We start from the raw sequence: 18,343 nt of genomic DNA on the forward strand, positions 1-18,343 counted from the left end.
ACCTGCTCAACATGCTTGTTGTTATTGCACAGACCCCCACTTCTCTATATGATTTCTACTAAAACTAGTGCTAAAGAGTGCAATAACATTGAACGGTTAAGCTCCACCCAATCTACTCCACCCAATCTACTCGAGGGAAAACAATCTGCTTATTCAACGAAAAGAACAAAGGAAGATTTCCCGTCCATGTTACAAGTTTAAAAAAACTGCTACCATAACTGGTGGGTATAACATTTAAAAACAGTCTGGACACAACCAAATTTTAGTTCTAAAATTGGATGAACTTTATCTTGTACAGTACAACAATTTCCCGAAGTCAGAAAACTCTGTTTAAAATAGTTATTTATTATCTAATGATGATATCTATAAATCAATATAAATGACTTAGAAAGTATAATGAGACCAAACCCCCTTGTGATCTGAGTGTTATAGAAATAATGGTAAATAAGAATCACTAAATCTCATACTTCATATTTCTTTAAACATGCATTATGCAAGAGCTAAATCTGCCTATTGCAGATCTTTCTTTAGGCCTTGAATGTTATATAAATTATTAATTAAACATTTATTATAACATGACAAGACCATAATCAACTCTCGATGCTCAAGATTTTCAAAGAATTTAAACACGATTGGCAGTTAATGATTTAATTTAGAAAAAGGATAATCCAGACTTTGTTTACTATTGTAACAACAGCAATGACAATCGAAACTCTGCTATTCTCCAAATTTCCAGATTATCTTCATTCAGATAACTAATATTTTCTAAAGCTTCACTACCCCTCAAGCAGCAACTACATAAAATATTCATAAACTGCATAAAATAACAGTGGGCTTGTCAAACCCACTATATGCCCACCAGCAACAAAGTTAGCCATGCTTAATCTAAGCCCAATCCCAAACAGCAAGTTTTAAAACAATTCTGTCAAATTTGTTATTCTAAAAATTTTTTAAATTTAACAGGGTTCTTCCTTATTCCCCTATGAACAATATGCCCCTATGAACAATCTCACCAAGATTTGAAAACTGCCTCTGTTAATTTATCTTTTGCAATTTTGCAAAACATGTTTGAAAACAGACCAACGGATGCAGATGGCAATAATATAATCCTACCTTACATATAGATGTATAAAATGACCATTTGACACGCACAGGAACACAATATAATAAATACCAGCTACCAATACCATAAACAATGTAAAAAAAACTAAAATATATGTATATTAATTAATGGCACAAAGATTAAAGTTTAAAAAATACAATAAATCAGATCAAATAACAACATAACATAGTCACAACCTATAGTAAGTTACCGCCCTAGATCATCATTTGAGATTTTAAATTTTTGCAAACTACAATATTGTGGAAGTTGAATCTTTAAAAGTTATATGGGTCCAAAAATGGTTCAATTCCGTTCAGTATTTTAAAAGTTAGAGATTTAAAAATTCAGCGTTCTCTGCATACAATATAGCAAGATAGCCACAAACTGTTGGGTAAAATCTTTCAATGGGTCTTTTTTTTTAAACGGATTGAATCCAAGCCGGGAGAATAATCTACCACTGATATTTTGGTTTTTATTTTCTTAATCAAATGAGTAGCCAGAGAAAAATTAGATATTGTTTGAAATATGCACGATCGGGGGTCAGTAACTTTAACTAATTTCTGTACCTGCCAGGTTTCATAATAATCAACAAATAAAATTTCAGAGAATTCTGAGAGCCTGTGAAATTTCTAACACACAGACAATTAATTCTTAGTTGTACTGCCTGCTATAAACATGTGTAGTAATATAAAAAAATACGGCCAACATATTAAAACATCTCTTTACCGTCAAAATAATTTCAAATCCATTTTTGAATAATTATTTTTAATCTCATATTTCTAGTGTAGAAAATAATAATCTAATCTCATTGTTGTTAAAAGTAACAAAATCCATAATAGTAGATATGCTTTCAGTATCCTGGGTTTTTTTTAAAAAAAATTAACAAATGAAACAATAAATCATTGAGTAAATCCATATCTAAAGATGTTAGATATTCAAGGAACAGGGTCATAATTAAATAACTATATTACAGTATTCTACAACTAATCAAAATAAAAACAAGATAAAATGATATGATGTTCACAAAAAATAAACAATTTATCTTAAAACAAGCAATAAAATATTTTATCATAAGTTTTGATTACTGGTATTCTTTTGATATAATAAATATTTCTTTTTATTTAATTATATTTTTAAATGGATGATTCCAAACAAGAAAATACAATGCTTTAATATAGAATTTTATGTTCAGATTACATGAATTAAGTTTTCAATTAATATTATGACATTTCACACAGAAGAGAACAGTGAATTATAACAAAATAACAGATCTGTTAGATAAGACAACATGATAAAATATAATATATAGTCATATCTACTTGACAATTTTAAAAAGCATTCAAATAAAATCTCTAACTTTAACCAGTAAAATCAGATGTACACATACGTATCATCTATTTTCAATAATCTCAGATCAATTTAAATGAGTAAAATTAATATTCAGAAAAAAAATGTGTCTAGTTTAGCGTATAAATAAAAGGAGAATCTATTTTATATCTTTTTTTTCTGGTTTTGATGACTTTCTTTAATTATATATGATATAATACAGAAGTCAGCCAGAATATCCCCTCCCTTTATTTATACTCTCAAATGTTAACAAAATTAAATCCTAATAAACATATAATCTTAAGGCTCCATATTAACAGATCTAAAACCTCTAAATAACAAAAAATATATTGTTTAGTCTTACTCCCGACAGTTTGGGTCAGACCTGTAGCACTCTTATGATATTAATACTGTTGTGGATATCTATAATTGCATAGAAGGATAACGCCATTCTCTTAATGGAGCTTTATTTTCTTTCACTGACTGTACAGACACAAACTTCATTAAATAATGTGGGCCACCAGATTTTTCATTTGTCCCTGAAATATATTATATAATAAAATGCTGTACGTGTATATATTTATAGACTCGCTACATCAACCATTTTAGAATAAAACTCCAATATTGCAACAATATAACCTCTCACAGAAAGTGATAAGTATATTTAGAATATACCTCAATTAACAAGTACGTTTAGAATATACATCTTTTCACAAGTATTTTTAGAATACACATTTCACTAGAATTCAAACAAGTGTGTAACTAACTCTTACATCCCACTTCTACTCGTTGCCACAGGCAACCTTTGATAAAACTGTCCTGTTTATTTGCAATACATGCATAAAAGTATCCGTGTATCATAAATGTACAGAAAGAGTACTATTCATTTCTGATACACGGATACTTTTATACCGTCTTAGATACCTATCAAGCAATAAGTAGCGGACATTTAGTCCGACCCAGATCGCAATTGATAATGATGGCTCTATAAAATGTACATGAAACAACTAGTCAAAATCATAGTAACAAAACAAAATGGGGGGAACTACATGGCAGCTCAAAAACATATACAATGACATTAAATTAACATAACAACATATTACAAAAATCAATTATTATACATATCAATTGGCATTCATAATTTGGTTTGATTTATATTAATATGCAAAATATATAAATTAGAATATTGAATAATTATTTTAATTGTGATGATAGAAGGCGCAGTTCTCTTGCTGGACACTTCACAGGCATTGAAAATAAGCAGGATGAAAAAAACGCCTAGAAAGTCATAAACTTTATTACAAATAAATTTCAACGGAAGAACCATCCGCCGATGCATACTTTCACCAGGAATGACCCACGTTTCGCATTTTCTTTACACTACATTTAATGATATCGCAGTCCTCTACGCCATAGACAAGTTGTTTTGACGATGTGGTCTAAACAAACAGGTGATTGTTTTACGCTCAGAGTATCATAGCAAGACGCATGTGTAAAAACTACTCAGGTCGTCTCTCCACTGCGAAATCATTCTACCATGAAATGTAACGTGAGGCTCAGAAAGGGATAAATAATGAAAGAGCAGAAAGTATTTGTCACTTTCGGTTGAAACGACTCGATAATAAATGTGATGTAAGTAACTTATTAGCACCTTTCCTCGGTAAGTAACTTATTAGCACCTTTCCTCGGTATATCGGTGAATATCAGGACAGTTTTGGTCAGGAGCCGCCTCGGCCAAAACTGTCCTGATATTCACCGATACACCTCGGAAAGTGTGCTAATAACTACTACATATTATCGTCGGATTCTAGCTGGTGAAAAGATACTATTTTTCTCAATAAAAAATGGTACAATCTATACTATGGTATTTTAAGTGAGATCTTATAGTTTAAACATATTATTATAGCAGACTTACCCGATAGTCTGGTTCCACCAAATGGTTGTTGTCCTACAACTGAACCTGTTGATTTATCGTTAATATAGAAATTACCAGCATTATCACGGAATAATTCAACTAATTCTTTCTGTGCACCTCTGAAATATAATATTAATATAATTTGACTTGGGATGTTTCAAAAGGAACAGAGTAAATTAATATATTACATTCAACATTTACGCTAAGCAAAGCTATACAATTTTAAATTGAAGGCAATCGAAAGGTGTCAATTGAATAAATGCCAAAGGAATATGATACACTATATCACAACCAACCATTATAGTTAAATTGTTTGATACTGCTCACATTACATAATTTTTCGGGCCAAAAAAGACTCAACTCCAACTTGCAAATCTGTTAATTCGTAACATTCCAGGCTGACTTTTGATGCCTCCTCCTCCAGTTCATAAAAATCTGAGGAGACAACTATTCTGGGAGTGCGAGTATGAATGTGTACAGACTGTGTACTTACTCATCCTTTGCAAAGATAGCTGCCGTTAAAGCAAAAGGCGAGGTCTGATTGGCTAGTTCTGCAGTTTCAATGCATTTATTATCAGGATAAACATAAACAGTAAGTACTGGTCCAAATATCTCCTGAAAACAAACAAATAATATGGTTATGTTACATCAATATAAGTACGTGCAGGAGGACCGCACTACACCCAAACAAACAGGTAAGAAAAACAGACATTGCAAGCAATAAACAACAAATATGAATTCAAGTGAATGAATGTCAGTTGAAAGAACAATCAATCATATTTGTTTATTACTGTATACAAGGATAGAAGTAATATTTATAATATGATTGTCATAAAGATATGGTATCTTATACTTTAATAGATAGTTATATCAATACCTCTTGCATTAACCTATCTTTTGGATCTTTTGTTTCAATTATTGTTGGTTCTATAAAATAACCTTTGCTGAAAAAAAAAATAACCAACTACTTCATATTTCTTGATATTATGATAAAATATACAATATTATTGCAATGCAGTGAGTTTTTGATTTATACACCCCTACACATGTTGATATATTAGTCAGTAGATGATATTATAATATGTATATGTATATAATAATCCATAATGAAAGCTGGTATGAAACTAAATAGCTTTATTTTATTCTTAAACATAACTTTTTCTCTTTAAATTACTAACTAAATTCAATTCAATAGTTAGCTATTAATTTATTCATGACCATGTACATGCAGTAAAATTATTCCCAGACATGTTATAAATTACCAAGTTTGAATTAATCATTTGTGTGCAACTATTTTACTCATGATAAGTTATTCACTGGTCAATCTTACCAACAATTTACATAGATAATAATAAATATACATACCTGTTATTACAGTTACCACCGGCTATTATTTTATTATTTGGGTTATTTTTAGCATGATTTACATATTCTTCTACTCTATTAAAGGACTGAAATTTTTAAAACCAAACAATTACAATTCATTGATCTTGTCATCATTATGATTTATTTGTAAACAGATAGTCTTGCATTATCATTTTCATTTTCATTATGTAAGCCGTATAAAAGAAATACTTTGGATCTGAGATACCACTGCATCATAGATTATCAAGCATTCATATTTACTTCGGCACACATTATTCTTTGACAATAAAAACACAAAATTAAAATAAAAACCACCCAATCACAATGATAGAATAAGTGAAAATCAATGAGGTTACTGAGAGATGTGGGGAAAATCAATTATTTTCTTTTATATTCTTACCTTATCATCTATCACAGCTGTCACAAAGGAATCTTTTTCTAAAGGTGAACCCATTTTAATTTCTTTATGTATATTTATAAAACCATCACGAATGTCTGGCCATAATGATTCAGGAACGTACATTCTTGAAGTTGCAGAGCATTTCTGTCCATTAAACTCGAAAGCTCCTCTAATAGTTCCATTAACAACAGACTCAACATCAGCCGATGGATGCACAAAATGGAGATTTTTTCCTCCACATTCTGAAAAAGATAAATGATTAGTGAAATAACCAGTACTAATCAATGTTAATCGATGTAGAGATCTTGAAATTTAATCCCTTTTTTATTGTTTTTTGGTAAAATGAGACTGGTTAATAACTTGCTTTAGATATAAGTTTGTTCAGTACTGATTCATAAAGTCATTCATGAATTATTAGCAATCTTGTTTCAAATAGTAAATCCTAGCAGTATGAAAGTCAAAAAACTGTAAGATCACTGGATGTATTTAGTTAACCCTAAGCTCAGATCTATTCTTTATTGATTGGTCGTTCAAAACACATTTCAAATATACTCTTCACAGTAAACAATGTATCTTTAAATATTAACCCATAATCAATGGATAAATGTATCAAAATAACTAAGACACCCACCTCCAATTATTCTAGGATAAGATTTATAAGTATCTATGTTATTGGCTATTTGTTTCCACAGATATTTAAAAGTTCTGAAAAAAAAAATCATTCAACACATAACAAATAACAATATGAAAGAGTTATTTCTCTGAGAGTTTAAACTTTATCATCCATTATATTCTGGATACTGTAGAATCCTGTAGATGAGCTAACTTAAAGGTGATATTTTACAATATTTAACAATGACGATAACTACTTCTGGACATCTCCATTCAAACATCACACCACATTAAACATTGTGTAGACGACGTCGCTGGCAGAATCAAAATTAGCAATTGTCATTTGAAAAGGGTACGAACAGGACTAAGTATATACTAAAAGCATGCGTAACCATTATCCAGCAAAAGACTACATTATGACTATGAGAGATTTGGTATTATTAATGAAATCAGCAAAGTATTTCGTAATTATATTAAGTGTGTCATTTGAATGGTGTGCACCTATAATATTTGTAAAAGTTGATGCAAGTGTAGCTATTATTATTATCTACCTTATATTAAAATAGAGAAACCACCACCTTCAACAAAGTACATTAGTAGATCCTACAGGGCATAATAAACCAAATAAAATAGCTTACTTGACACTTCCTGTAAAATTAACACCAGCTAAATCTGGTGAACTAACAATTGTATCACCAAAAACAGGCCCGTCTGCAGGAACAAAATTAATAACACCAGCAGGTAAACCAGCTTCTCGATAAATTTTAAAAACTTCATAATTAGACAACATAGCTGTATCAGATGGCTTCCATAAAGATACATTACCCTTAAAGAGAAAATTTAGTTTATTTTAAGTGAGACATTTGATGACAGTGGATATGCAGAACATTTTTTTTTTAGTACAACTAGATTGTAACACATGTCAACAGCATAGTTGCTGTGATCAAGAGGTTACTGGTAACAAATGTCAACAGGGTGGTTAAGCGGTTACTGGTAACACATGTCAACAGGGTGGTTGTGGTGGTCAAGCGGTTACTGGTAACACATGTCAACAGGGTGGTTGCGGTGGTCAAGACGTTACCAGTAACACATGTCAACAGGGTGGTTGCTGTGGTCAAAAGGTTACCGGTAACACATGTCAACAGGGTGGTTGCGGTGGTCAAGAGGTTACCAGTAACATGTCAACAGGGTGGTTGCTGTGGTCAAGAGGTTACCAGTAAAACTTGTCAACAGGGTGGTTGCTGTGGTCAAGAGGTTACAGTAAAACTTGTCAACGGGGTGGTTGCTGTAGTGAAGAGGTTACCGGTAACACATGTCAACAGGGTGGTTGCGGTAAGGTCACTAGATCATAAACTAGATTGTCCCAGGTTTAAATTCCAGCATACGCATAGTAGAATCTTGGGAATTTTTAAGCATGGTTCCCACTTATCTAGAATAGACTGACTAGCAACTGTGGGAATGACAAGAAAGTGTAGCCATGTCGTCCGGATGGGATGTAAAGCCAAGATCCAAGGTACAGTGCAAGCAAAAGAATCCTTGACAGTTGGAATATCATAAAGAGCTGGCAGAAATGTGACTATAAGGGTAAAATTCTCCTCCCCTAACATGTATAACCATATTAAATAATCACCATTAAGGCTGGAGCTGCTGGTAAATGACCACCAATAGCTGTAAAATTAAATGGTGTTATAGCTGCCCAAAATCCCTGAAAATAAAATAACACATTATAAACTACTTAAAATATAACTCAGATCAGGAAAATAGGCAAATCTTTGAATGTATGTGAAGATGGTATAAATTATATAAATGTACCAACCTCTAAACCTCTATATACAGATCTATTAGTTATATTACTGTCAGGACTAAGTGGTTGGTACTGTGTCATTTGCTGAAATATAAACAATTTAACAAACTTAGTTATAAAGGAGCTAAATCTCTATTCTTTAGCATCTAGAAATGGAAACAAATGGGTTGCAACGCATATAATAATGTAATATGAATGTATATAAACTGATTTACATTCAATCGTTTCTGTTTTTACTGTAATTTCTAATCAGTTATGTTCGGCATAATACGCAAAGAGTGCAAATTAAATGGCAGTCTTTGGTGTCTGGTTATTTCAGTCTACACTGGTAGTATTCTTCTACATGGGATATGTTTAGCCTCGTCCATCGAGTGCTCAAAAGCATTCTGGCATGCAATTTGTGTGCCAATTTTAAAATTTTCATTGGGTCTTGAACCTTGGATATCAGAAGCCTGTCTTTTTACAGTGAGGAAACAACATCAATTCAATGTTAATTTAAATTGACCAATAAGTCATGTTTGCAATGTCGAAGACTGTGGATGATATTGAGTTAAAGACTTGCCTCCTTTAATTTCAATATCGAAATATGTATATATTTTTCTACCACAATTCACATCTTTATAGCTCTTAGGCAATCAGTAAAATTATGAATTCACTTGATTGGTCAATTCTTCAGATTTAATTCCATAAACCCTGATTCAGAAAACTAATTCAAATCTGATTTAACTGTAATCAATTATGAATCCATATACCAGTGACTGACACTAAAACTGCATAAATATAGCTCAACTTGAACTAGGTGCTCAGATGGCTAAAAGATAAGAACCTATAGACAAATGTGATAACTAATTTACCGTGAGAAGTTTTTCCCTTGTGAATCATAATTCAATAGTTTTATAATTAAAATTAATGATAAAATATTTACCCTTGCAAATGCAACATTAAATCTCAGAAAATCAATCAACTCTGCAGCAGCATCTATTTCAGCTTGCCATACATTCTTTGACTAGAAAACAAGCAAATCAAAATGTTACTTTCTATGTAACATCAATATTGATAAAACATGGTATATGACTGTTTGAGTATTAAATTGAGTGACTATGAGACAAGTAAACATGTACCTGTCCTATCATTGTAGTAGCAACTAAATCCATTCTTCTCTCTTTAGCCATCATATCAGCCGCCTTAAGAAATATGTCCGCTCTTTTTTCTATTGGTGTTCTTTCCCACTGTTTTCTTGCTTTTAAACAACTATCAATACCTTTCTTTATTATATCCTGCAAAGATAAAACTGACATGTTTCTTCCAATTCTATTTAGCAATGAAAAATAATAAACTTATTATTAACAACACTGTAACATTTTATGTATGCAATCACAATCACGGCACTAAACTCTTGATTAAAACGTCCAAAAGATGTCAAAGTTGGTGCCTGCGGGGCTGATTATGGAAGTGTGCTTAATCATTCAGATGGGATGAGACAACAAGGTCCACGCATGTATACTTGTCATGAATGTAAACAATAAAAACCTTAGCAGTTTGAATTCAAAGAAGTGAAGGAGGAAACACCACTTTTACCCTTCTGTTGCACATGAAAATGACCATGTTAGTCTCAAAATGACAGAAGTATTGTGTTTATGTTAAACCCCATTCCATCACAATAAAATTTAGTTATATAAATTTATTATAGTAATATTCTTTATAAATACAATTTAAGAAGAAATTCAAGTCCATATGTTAATAATGTGTAGCAGAAGGAAGGCCGTTGGGTAAATGGTAAACAGAATATCAATCTCATCTGTCAACTAAACATAAGTAATGGAACTGTAGTATTTCATACTATAAGCCTCTTTAAGGGCATAATGAGGACAAATATAAGGTGGCTTAAACAGGAATTATGCAAGAGCTAAATCTTCCTATTGCAGGTATTTCTTTATGCCTTACATGTTATATAAATTATTAATTTAGACATTAATTAACTTACCAAGACCATAATCAACTCTCGATGCTATCGGATAGTCTAGATTTTCAATAGATTTAAACATGATTTGCGGTTGATGATCTAACGTAAAACTGGATAATCAACACTTTGTTTATTATCGTAGCAATGACAACTGAGGCTACACTGTTACTGTATCTCTTTTTTTTAACTATTATAGCGAGAACTGTCAGCTCTTTATCTAATCTTACATAATGACCCTTTAATATTATTATTAAATTTAGGTGGGTTTTTTTGCTTACCTTTGTTGCATACCTGTATTTAGCTACTTTATGGTTGTGGTCATGGGGCTGAAAAACATCAAAATAATAATCTGTATTACATAAAACTAAAATAGTAAAAATAATTATAAATGCTGCTCTATATAATATCAATAGCATTTTGACAAATTCTGCAAAATACAGATACAGGACTCTTAATTTTGATGGCATTCATCTTGATTATGATTAGTTGAATAAGCACATGCATAGGTCACAATTCTAAGAAATACAATTGATTGCTGTTGATTATTGAGTGATGTTTCAACTAGGAAATAATAAAGACTAGAGGAGCCCAGTCGAAACTTCGCTCAGTAATAAACAACAACTGTATTCCAGAAAAGGATGCCATGTGTTTTTCAGGTTCCATTACTGAATAAGTAAGACTGAGAAAAGCACAAATAAGTTGATGTAAGATCAAATTAAAAGTTATTTACCGAGACTTGAAATAATTCTGGGCCAGATCGAATTTCTTCATCTCCAATGACTATTGGTATATCTGCTACTTGTTGATTGTATCGTTTTAAAGCCTCTTCAACTTCTTTTCTCTCAGAACTACCAGGAGCATAGTCTAATAATGGTTCATTCACAGGTTCATATGTTTGGAAATTTTGACTAGCATAGCTCCGTGCCAAAATATATTGTCTACAAGAGAAGTAAAGTCATCTTTAACACTTTGTGAAAAGAATTATCTGGAATACATATTTATTGATACATAACTCACTTTTGTTGAATAATAAGATATTGAATGATAATTGGTATAGTATGGTATTGTCTTGTAAGATTTTCCATATATCCCTAAACCCAAACCAGGTACAAGAAATAGGTTAACCTTTGATATTGTTTAAATCAATATCTTCATTATCTCAAAAAAAAAACCCAGAGAGGAAATAGGTAACTAAGCTTTTCATTTGTTTACCTAAAGTGTCAATTAAATTACCACATATTTAAAAACATGTGAAACCAACCAAACAGCAAGTGCAACAATTAAAAGAACATTACATGTATATAATTAAAATATGTCAAATTAATATGACAATTAATTAATAGAATATCTGCAAAATAGATTTGAGGACAGGTCTAGATTAACATTATTTGATAACGATAAAGGGCAAACTCTCTATTAAAAACTGTAACTTGCAAGAATTACCTTCATAAATGTATGTACAAAGTACAGGGTATGCCATAGAAACTAACCCTAATACACACTAAAAACTTAGGTCTCACAGACTCATGGTTTTAACTTCTTTTTTGAAATACATATGTCATATTTCTTCAGGACATCTCTGTTTTTCTGTCTGTGGTTATTTTTTCTGACATTCTGATAGGGTTTTCACAGATTACATAGTCTAATAATGTCATCATCTTCCTCTGTCCATATATCAATTATGAATTTAAAATCTGTTAAATTGTCATAATTCAAAAAAAAAAGGACTGTCTGTATATATATATATATATATATATAGCCTATTGTCCAACCCATTAAGAGAAGGCTCTGCAAACACTCTGCACCTTTCTTTATCACTTATTGTCCGTTCAGACATGCAAATTAAACTGGTTTAAAATCCCTGGCAAATGTTTCACCAGTTTAATTTGCGCATCTGAAAACAAAGGTGGGGCAAATAAACCAGTTTAATACCCAGTTTTGCACTGGTCTTCGAAAAGGCTTTTTTGGCCATCTGAATGGTTTGGCTTAAAATCACCACTTTCGGCTTGCTTTGGGCATGTGCAGTAAAGAGAGCGAGAGAAAAAGGGTTTAACGTCCACTCGACACAAACTAGGTCATTTCGGCATTAACATATATATGGTTTAATTTTTTATTTCAATAATTTGCTTGCACACAGGGGTCTTTAGCAATGGGAGAAGCGTAGGGGTCTTTAGCAGTGGGAGGAAACCAGAGGACCCAGAGAAAACCCCACGAGGTTGGACAGGTGACCCTACTCCTTGTCACGTACAACCAGGGATTCGAAACCACAACAGTTGACTCAATGACAGGCCTTATGATCCCTTGCGCATAGGCTAACCATTCGGCCATCCATCCAACCCCCCGCATGTGCAGTAAGCTATCTTCTTGGCAAAATCACGACATGTGCCAATGCGTATTAACTCTATTTAGTTTAACTGGTTTGGCTTATAGTATGTGTGAACGCAACACTAGTTCCCGGTGATTATAAACTAGTTTAAATATAAGCATCTGAATAGGTTATATAAGACAAGTTACCCACTTTTTGCAGTTATCTTTCTGCTATCACTATACCCATGTAATAAACATCAAATAAACTAATAATCAAGTGTAAATTTTACATGGTCGACTGCCTATGAATAGAAATGAAATCCACAATATCTAATTACAAATATACCGGACTCATTTCATCACTTATTTCTTGACAGTCTTAATCTTAACTAGACCATACATTTGTACATTTCTACTTTGACTCTTGATTGGCCCGCATTTCGCTATTCTTCTTTGAACGCTTTTTTTTGTCTCCATTCTATTTGCTAAAAACATCACCTTATAATATCTTGTGATAATAAACCTGTGCCACATATAAATGTTAGGTAAAGTTGTTTGATGGGAATCTTATTTTAAATGAGATTGAATCCAACCTGTTTTTAATGGGACGGTTTATATCCTTCAATTTTTTTAGGTCTTTCTTTTAATTTAAATATTTGACTTTCCTAAATGGTTTCTTTTTGTAACTTAAAGATACATTATGGGAGATTAGATAACGAGTTGGCAGTTCTCACTATAATAGTTAAAAACTAGATAATGTAAAGGGAATTTGCTGAAAATTTCATTCAAATTGATCCACTCTGAACCAAGAATTTAGCAATTGAATTTTTGGCCTAGCCTCGATCATCATTACCAAAGTCGCCACGATAAAAAACATAGTCTTGATTATCCATTTCATGATTAAATCATGAATGAAAGTTGAGCAGCAAATCAGATCCTAATCCAGTAAATATCGCAGGCTAGCGATGACATCAAGAGTTGATTATGGTCTGGATAAGTTAATTAATGTCTAATTAATAATTTAGATAACATTTCAGGCCTAAAGAAAGACCTGCAATAGGCACATTTAGCTCTTGCATAATGTATATTTAAGTATCTAATTGTTGAAACTCTGATTTTCCAATTTTACCATTTCCCATAATATCTTGGCATCACTGTTATTATGATACACTTCAGCTTCTATGAGTTTTTAAGAAATTTTATATAATATTATGGCTTGGTCTAAAAGTAGCAAGTTGTTTCGTTTCAAAAACTTGGGAGCATCTATTGTTTTCCTTGATGTTAACCTTTGTCAACTATATTGTTTACATGTATTATTGATTATTGTCATCTGCTAGAAAGATATTATATACCCATGTGTGAGCGGGAGTAGAGGTGATATAGTTATTATTTCGTAGATGATGTAATAAACATGGTTCAAGATGTTAATAGTTATTGAAGTTAAAGTTTAAGAAAGCATAAGAAATGATGTTGAAATCATTTAGATAATGCTGGTTTAACACTAAAGGAAAGTTAATTAGTCCTCACTATAGTCTTCTGATTTGATTTTCACCTCAATGAAATCAGCACTCAGATTTTTATATTTGTTGCCCAGATATTGGATGCTTGTTCCGGATGGTAAAAGTGATCAATTTAAGGAAGAAACAGAGCCTAATGTCTCTAGAAGTTTCTTAAAAGGACGTTCCAGTTACTATTTAAAAAAAGACCAATGCTACAGGTACATGTAGCCATCAGATTCCCAACAGATCAAATCCTCTAAAAAGTTGATAAAAGATCAAGATGTGCCGTATGTCAGTCTACATGCATTTGGGCCAAAGATTATTCTGATAAAAACAAAATGTACTGTGTCACTGATGATGGAACCGAAGCCAATGGAGAAGCTGATTAAGAAATGGTAATTTAACCTTATTTACAAAAGAAATTCTGTTTTCAGAATCTCTTAGCACAGCTATTATAGATACAGTAGGCTTAACGGTATATTATCAAATATTGATATAAATTATTGTGATACATACAAGTTGAAATAATGGTGGATTTGGTTTAACAACTTCCAAATTTGCTTGGAAATCTTGGTCATTTTGAGGGTTATTTAGACACAAAAATGTTACAATTTTAAATTAAACAATGACAATTGGGAATAAAGAACAGAATATTATCAAATAACGAAATAAATTATTGTGATATGAGTTGATATAATGGTGGATTTGGGTAATCGTGCTACCCGTAATGCTGTAGACATCAATCACCATAGGGTACGTGAGACACTTCGATCTAATTGTCGCGTTATTGTCTACAAATACAGTGGCTGGTTTTTTGCTGTGCTGACTTGTGTAGTAGATAGTTTAAAGGGCCAATCCCGATAATATTTTGGAGAATAAAACTGCTTAATTTTGTGCTAAAATCCTCTACCTCGAGCAACTGACTCAATATTTATGATACATATTCAAACAACGTAAACCTGTCAGTCTTCATCTGGAAATCGAGACCGGTGTCCCAAGCTGTATTATATATATGGTGTCTGAATAAAATCAGACTTTTTTTTTATAAAAAAAAAAATGTAGGTGAAATGTATCTTTCGTTAGCAAGTACAGCATGTGGGTCATTCACTGTATAGACCTTTAAAGGAACAAGAATCGATTATTAGGTCACCTAAAGAAAAAATTCAGCCAAAATCTTGGTTACGTGTCCGGATAAGCATTTTTGACGTTCACATCCAAACAACTCAATATTTTGCGCTGAAATTTTGAGACAAGATAAATACACCATTCCTCCATATTATGGCGCTTAAATTTCATACGTTCTCAGACTTTTATTTTTGAGACTCTGTTCAAATCGGGATATTCCCTTTAACACGCGGTACATGTTACATGTGTGTACCAGGTAGGGGATGCTTGCTTTTTGAATGTTAGTGTCTTAATTTGGATAATTAAGACTGATGTTTGTGGTCAGTGCGATTTTGTGTTGCTATACAAATCGTTGCATTTAAATTTAATTATGCTTTAATTTATGTATCTGATTTTGTACTTTTCCAGATTTAGACTAGTAGCCTATATTGTGTAGGATTAGGATCAAATATTATATCATTGTATTGTCATGACATCTGGCATTTGCATGCATTGTCATTTATTAATATTATACCCGTGTAAAACAAAAGTTACTGAACATGCCATGCACGAATATAAAAAACCTATATACATGTATACTTATATCTTACCTTGCAGTTACAAGCAATCTTCTATAACCTAAAGAAGACATCGTGTGAAAAGAATTTAACTATTGCTGATAAGTTTGTGGGTTATTCAAGAACATCAAGCATGATTCCACAAGAGCCAAATAACTACGGTTAAAGCGCAAAAATATAGTTCCTACTGTATTCCTTTCATGTTAACTTTAGAGATTCAAAACAGTAGATATTAAGCAAATGATAATTTAACACTAATATATTTTTCACGATCTCACGAAAAAACTGTCTTTAATTTATTTCATTTCCTAATTTTGTTAAATAAATGCGCTTTGGTTGGATTTGGAGGTGTGTATTTGTTTGACCAATAAGAAAACATTAGGGGGAGTATTGACCAATCAAACGGCAAACTGACAACTTACGTAAATTGGAAACTGAAAGTAGAGAAAAAGATCGCAATCATATGCTCTCACGCGTAATGAATTATCAACCCGTTTAATTGTTTCTTGTTACAGGGAAGGCCGCGATTTCAAAATAATTCAGCTCAGTTCATTTTTTAATGGTGAAGAAAATAATATAACACAGTACCACACTGAAATTCAGTACTGACAGTAGCCTACTTTATCTTCAATTTGGTTTTCGGAAATACCCAGAAATTTCTGTTGTATGCCGTTGTATTCTCTAGTGACTCAATGTGAAGGGCGCTTGCTCACTAACTTTCAATCCTCGGTATTTTCCAGCGTGATAAAGATAAAGCAAACCAGCGGTTGCCAGGCAAGATACGCCCACATTTTGCAAGAAATTGATAGAGAATCAGGGACTATAATCCAGGAAGTTATGGTCTGAAATGCGCGATCCGAATATCAATCGAAATGTAGGCCTAATGAGATAAAAGATATATTTAAACTTCATCAAAATCGTACACTATTTGCGTAAGAATAAAAGCGACCATTTTGTCAGGCATAATTTCGATTCGATTTTCACGAAATTCGAACTCAACCGTCATTATGATGTAACACTAACAGTGATAATACTAATAGTGATATATTTAAACGTTTTTTAAAATCAGATAAAAATGTGACCTAGTGGATCCACAAGCTAAAAACGTGATTTTTTGTACAATCACTCAGGGGCCAAAATCCAGGAAGTTACGGTACGATATATGCGCAAATATCGAAAGGAACCAAGATCTTTGGATTAGGCTATAATCATACATTTTAAGTTTCATCAAAATCAGATAAAAATTGTGACTTTTATAGGGTGTCCGCAACTTTGGTATTTCACTTATACACTACATGTATTTGCGTACAAGGAGCGGCATTTTGGGTCAGATTTTTACAAAATTTAAATTAGCACGTACGTCTCTAACTCAATATCATCCAAAATCTTCCACATTGAAAACACAAATAATTTGTCAATTGAAATCAATATTAATGTTGTGATCTTACGGGGAAAAGATGGGCTTCGGATATCCAATATTCAAGACAAAATAAACATTAATTTTACCATTGGAACATGAATCGTGTACCATAATGCGTTTCAGCGCAATTTATGAGGGATTCATAAAATGAGGCTAGGCATTTTCCACAAGTCATTCAAACGGTGACAGCATATTCTTATCTGGAGATCATGCGCAATAAATACTGTCGGTGTAGACTGGAATAACCAGACGCTAGGGATTGCCATTCGATTGAGACGTCTGGCGTATTTCGCCGAACCTAACTGATTAGAAATTACAGTAAAAAACAGAAATGATTGAATGTAAATCAGTGTATATATACATTCATATTATATTATTATATGCGTTGCAACCTATTTGTGTCAATTTCTAGGTCTCAAATATTAGCGAATTAGCCCCTTTAAACTCAACCTTCGTTGATGTGTAATACAAATGTGTAATAAAATGGAAAACAAATTGTGACTTCTAGCAGGTCCAAAAGCTAATAATAAAGAGGCCATAATCTAGGAAGTTACATTCGGATATGCACGATTATCGAAAGGAACCAAGATCTTTGTAATATAAACATAATTTAAAGTTTTATTAAAATCAGATCAAAATTGTGGCCTTCAGAGGATGTACAATCTTGATATACCATATATTTACACTATTTGCACACTAGGGGCGGCCAGTTTGTCCGTCAGTTTTTGTCTGAATTTCACAAAAATAAATGAAATGAAATGGAAATGGGGTTTAACATCCTACTGTTCTGCTCCGACTGGGCTAATGAAGACAGGCATACGTCATACAGTGTGCTATGAGGGAAATTTTGCCCGGGCAGCGGCACTATGGCTTACTCTTACATCGAATTCTAACGATTTTCACGAAATTCAAACCCAACTATCATTATTGTGTACAGTGAAATATTCA

The 18,343-nt window shown here is 32.3% G+C and overlaps 1 protein-coding gene across 1 annotated transcript; it reads right to left on the reverse strand.

Annotated features, from left to right (window-relative positions):
* Window positions 1–325: 325 nt before the first annotated feature.
* On the reverse strand, window positions 326–16,198 carry LOC126828594 (delta-1-pyrroline-5-carboxylate dehydrogenase, mitochondrial). The gene is made up of 15 exons (XM_050558460.2): window positions 16,009–16,198; window positions 11,218–11,425; window positions 10,766–10,813; window positions 9,646–9,801; window positions 9,450–9,530; window positions 8,537–8,608; window positions 8,351–8,425; window positions 7,359–7,546; window positions 6,740–6,813; window positions 6,109–6,350; window positions 5,709–5,794; window positions 5,221–5,287; window positions 4,837–4,958; window positions 4,344–4,462; window positions 326–2,967 (listed from the first exon to the last, which is right to left on the reverse strand). Exons 1-15 carry the CDS (start codon window positions 16,047–16,049, stop codon window positions 2,852–2,854), a joined length of 1,695 nt encoding a protein of 564 aa, XP_050414417.1. The 5' UTR covers window positions 16,050–16,198; the 3' UTR covers window positions 326–2,851.
* Between the last annotated feature and the right edge of the window lie 2,145 nt (window positions 16,199–18,343).

Source organism: Patella vulgata, chromosome 7, assembly GCF_932274485.2.
Source record: "Patella vulgata chromosome 7, xgPatVulg1.2, whole genome shotgun sequence".
In the NCBI taxonomy this organism is placed as follows: domain Eukaryota; kingdom Metazoa; phylum Mollusca; class Gastropoda; family Patellidae; genus Patella; species Patella vulgata.

Excerpts from the sequence above, each read along its gene's own strand:
- LOC126828594 (XM_050558460.2), bottom strand. The coding sequence starts at position 16,049 with ATGTCTTCTTTAGGTTATAGAAGATTGCTTGTAACTGCAAG. Across the intron at positions 9,531-9,645 it reads CTACTACAATGATAGGACAG|TCAAAGAATGTATGGCAAGC; the intron begins GTACATGTTTAC and ends CTTGTTTTCTAG. Across the intron at positions 4,463-4,836 it reads GCTATCTTTGCAAAGGATGA|AGGTGCACAGAAAGAATTAG; the intron begins GTAAGTACACAG and ends ATTATATTTCAG.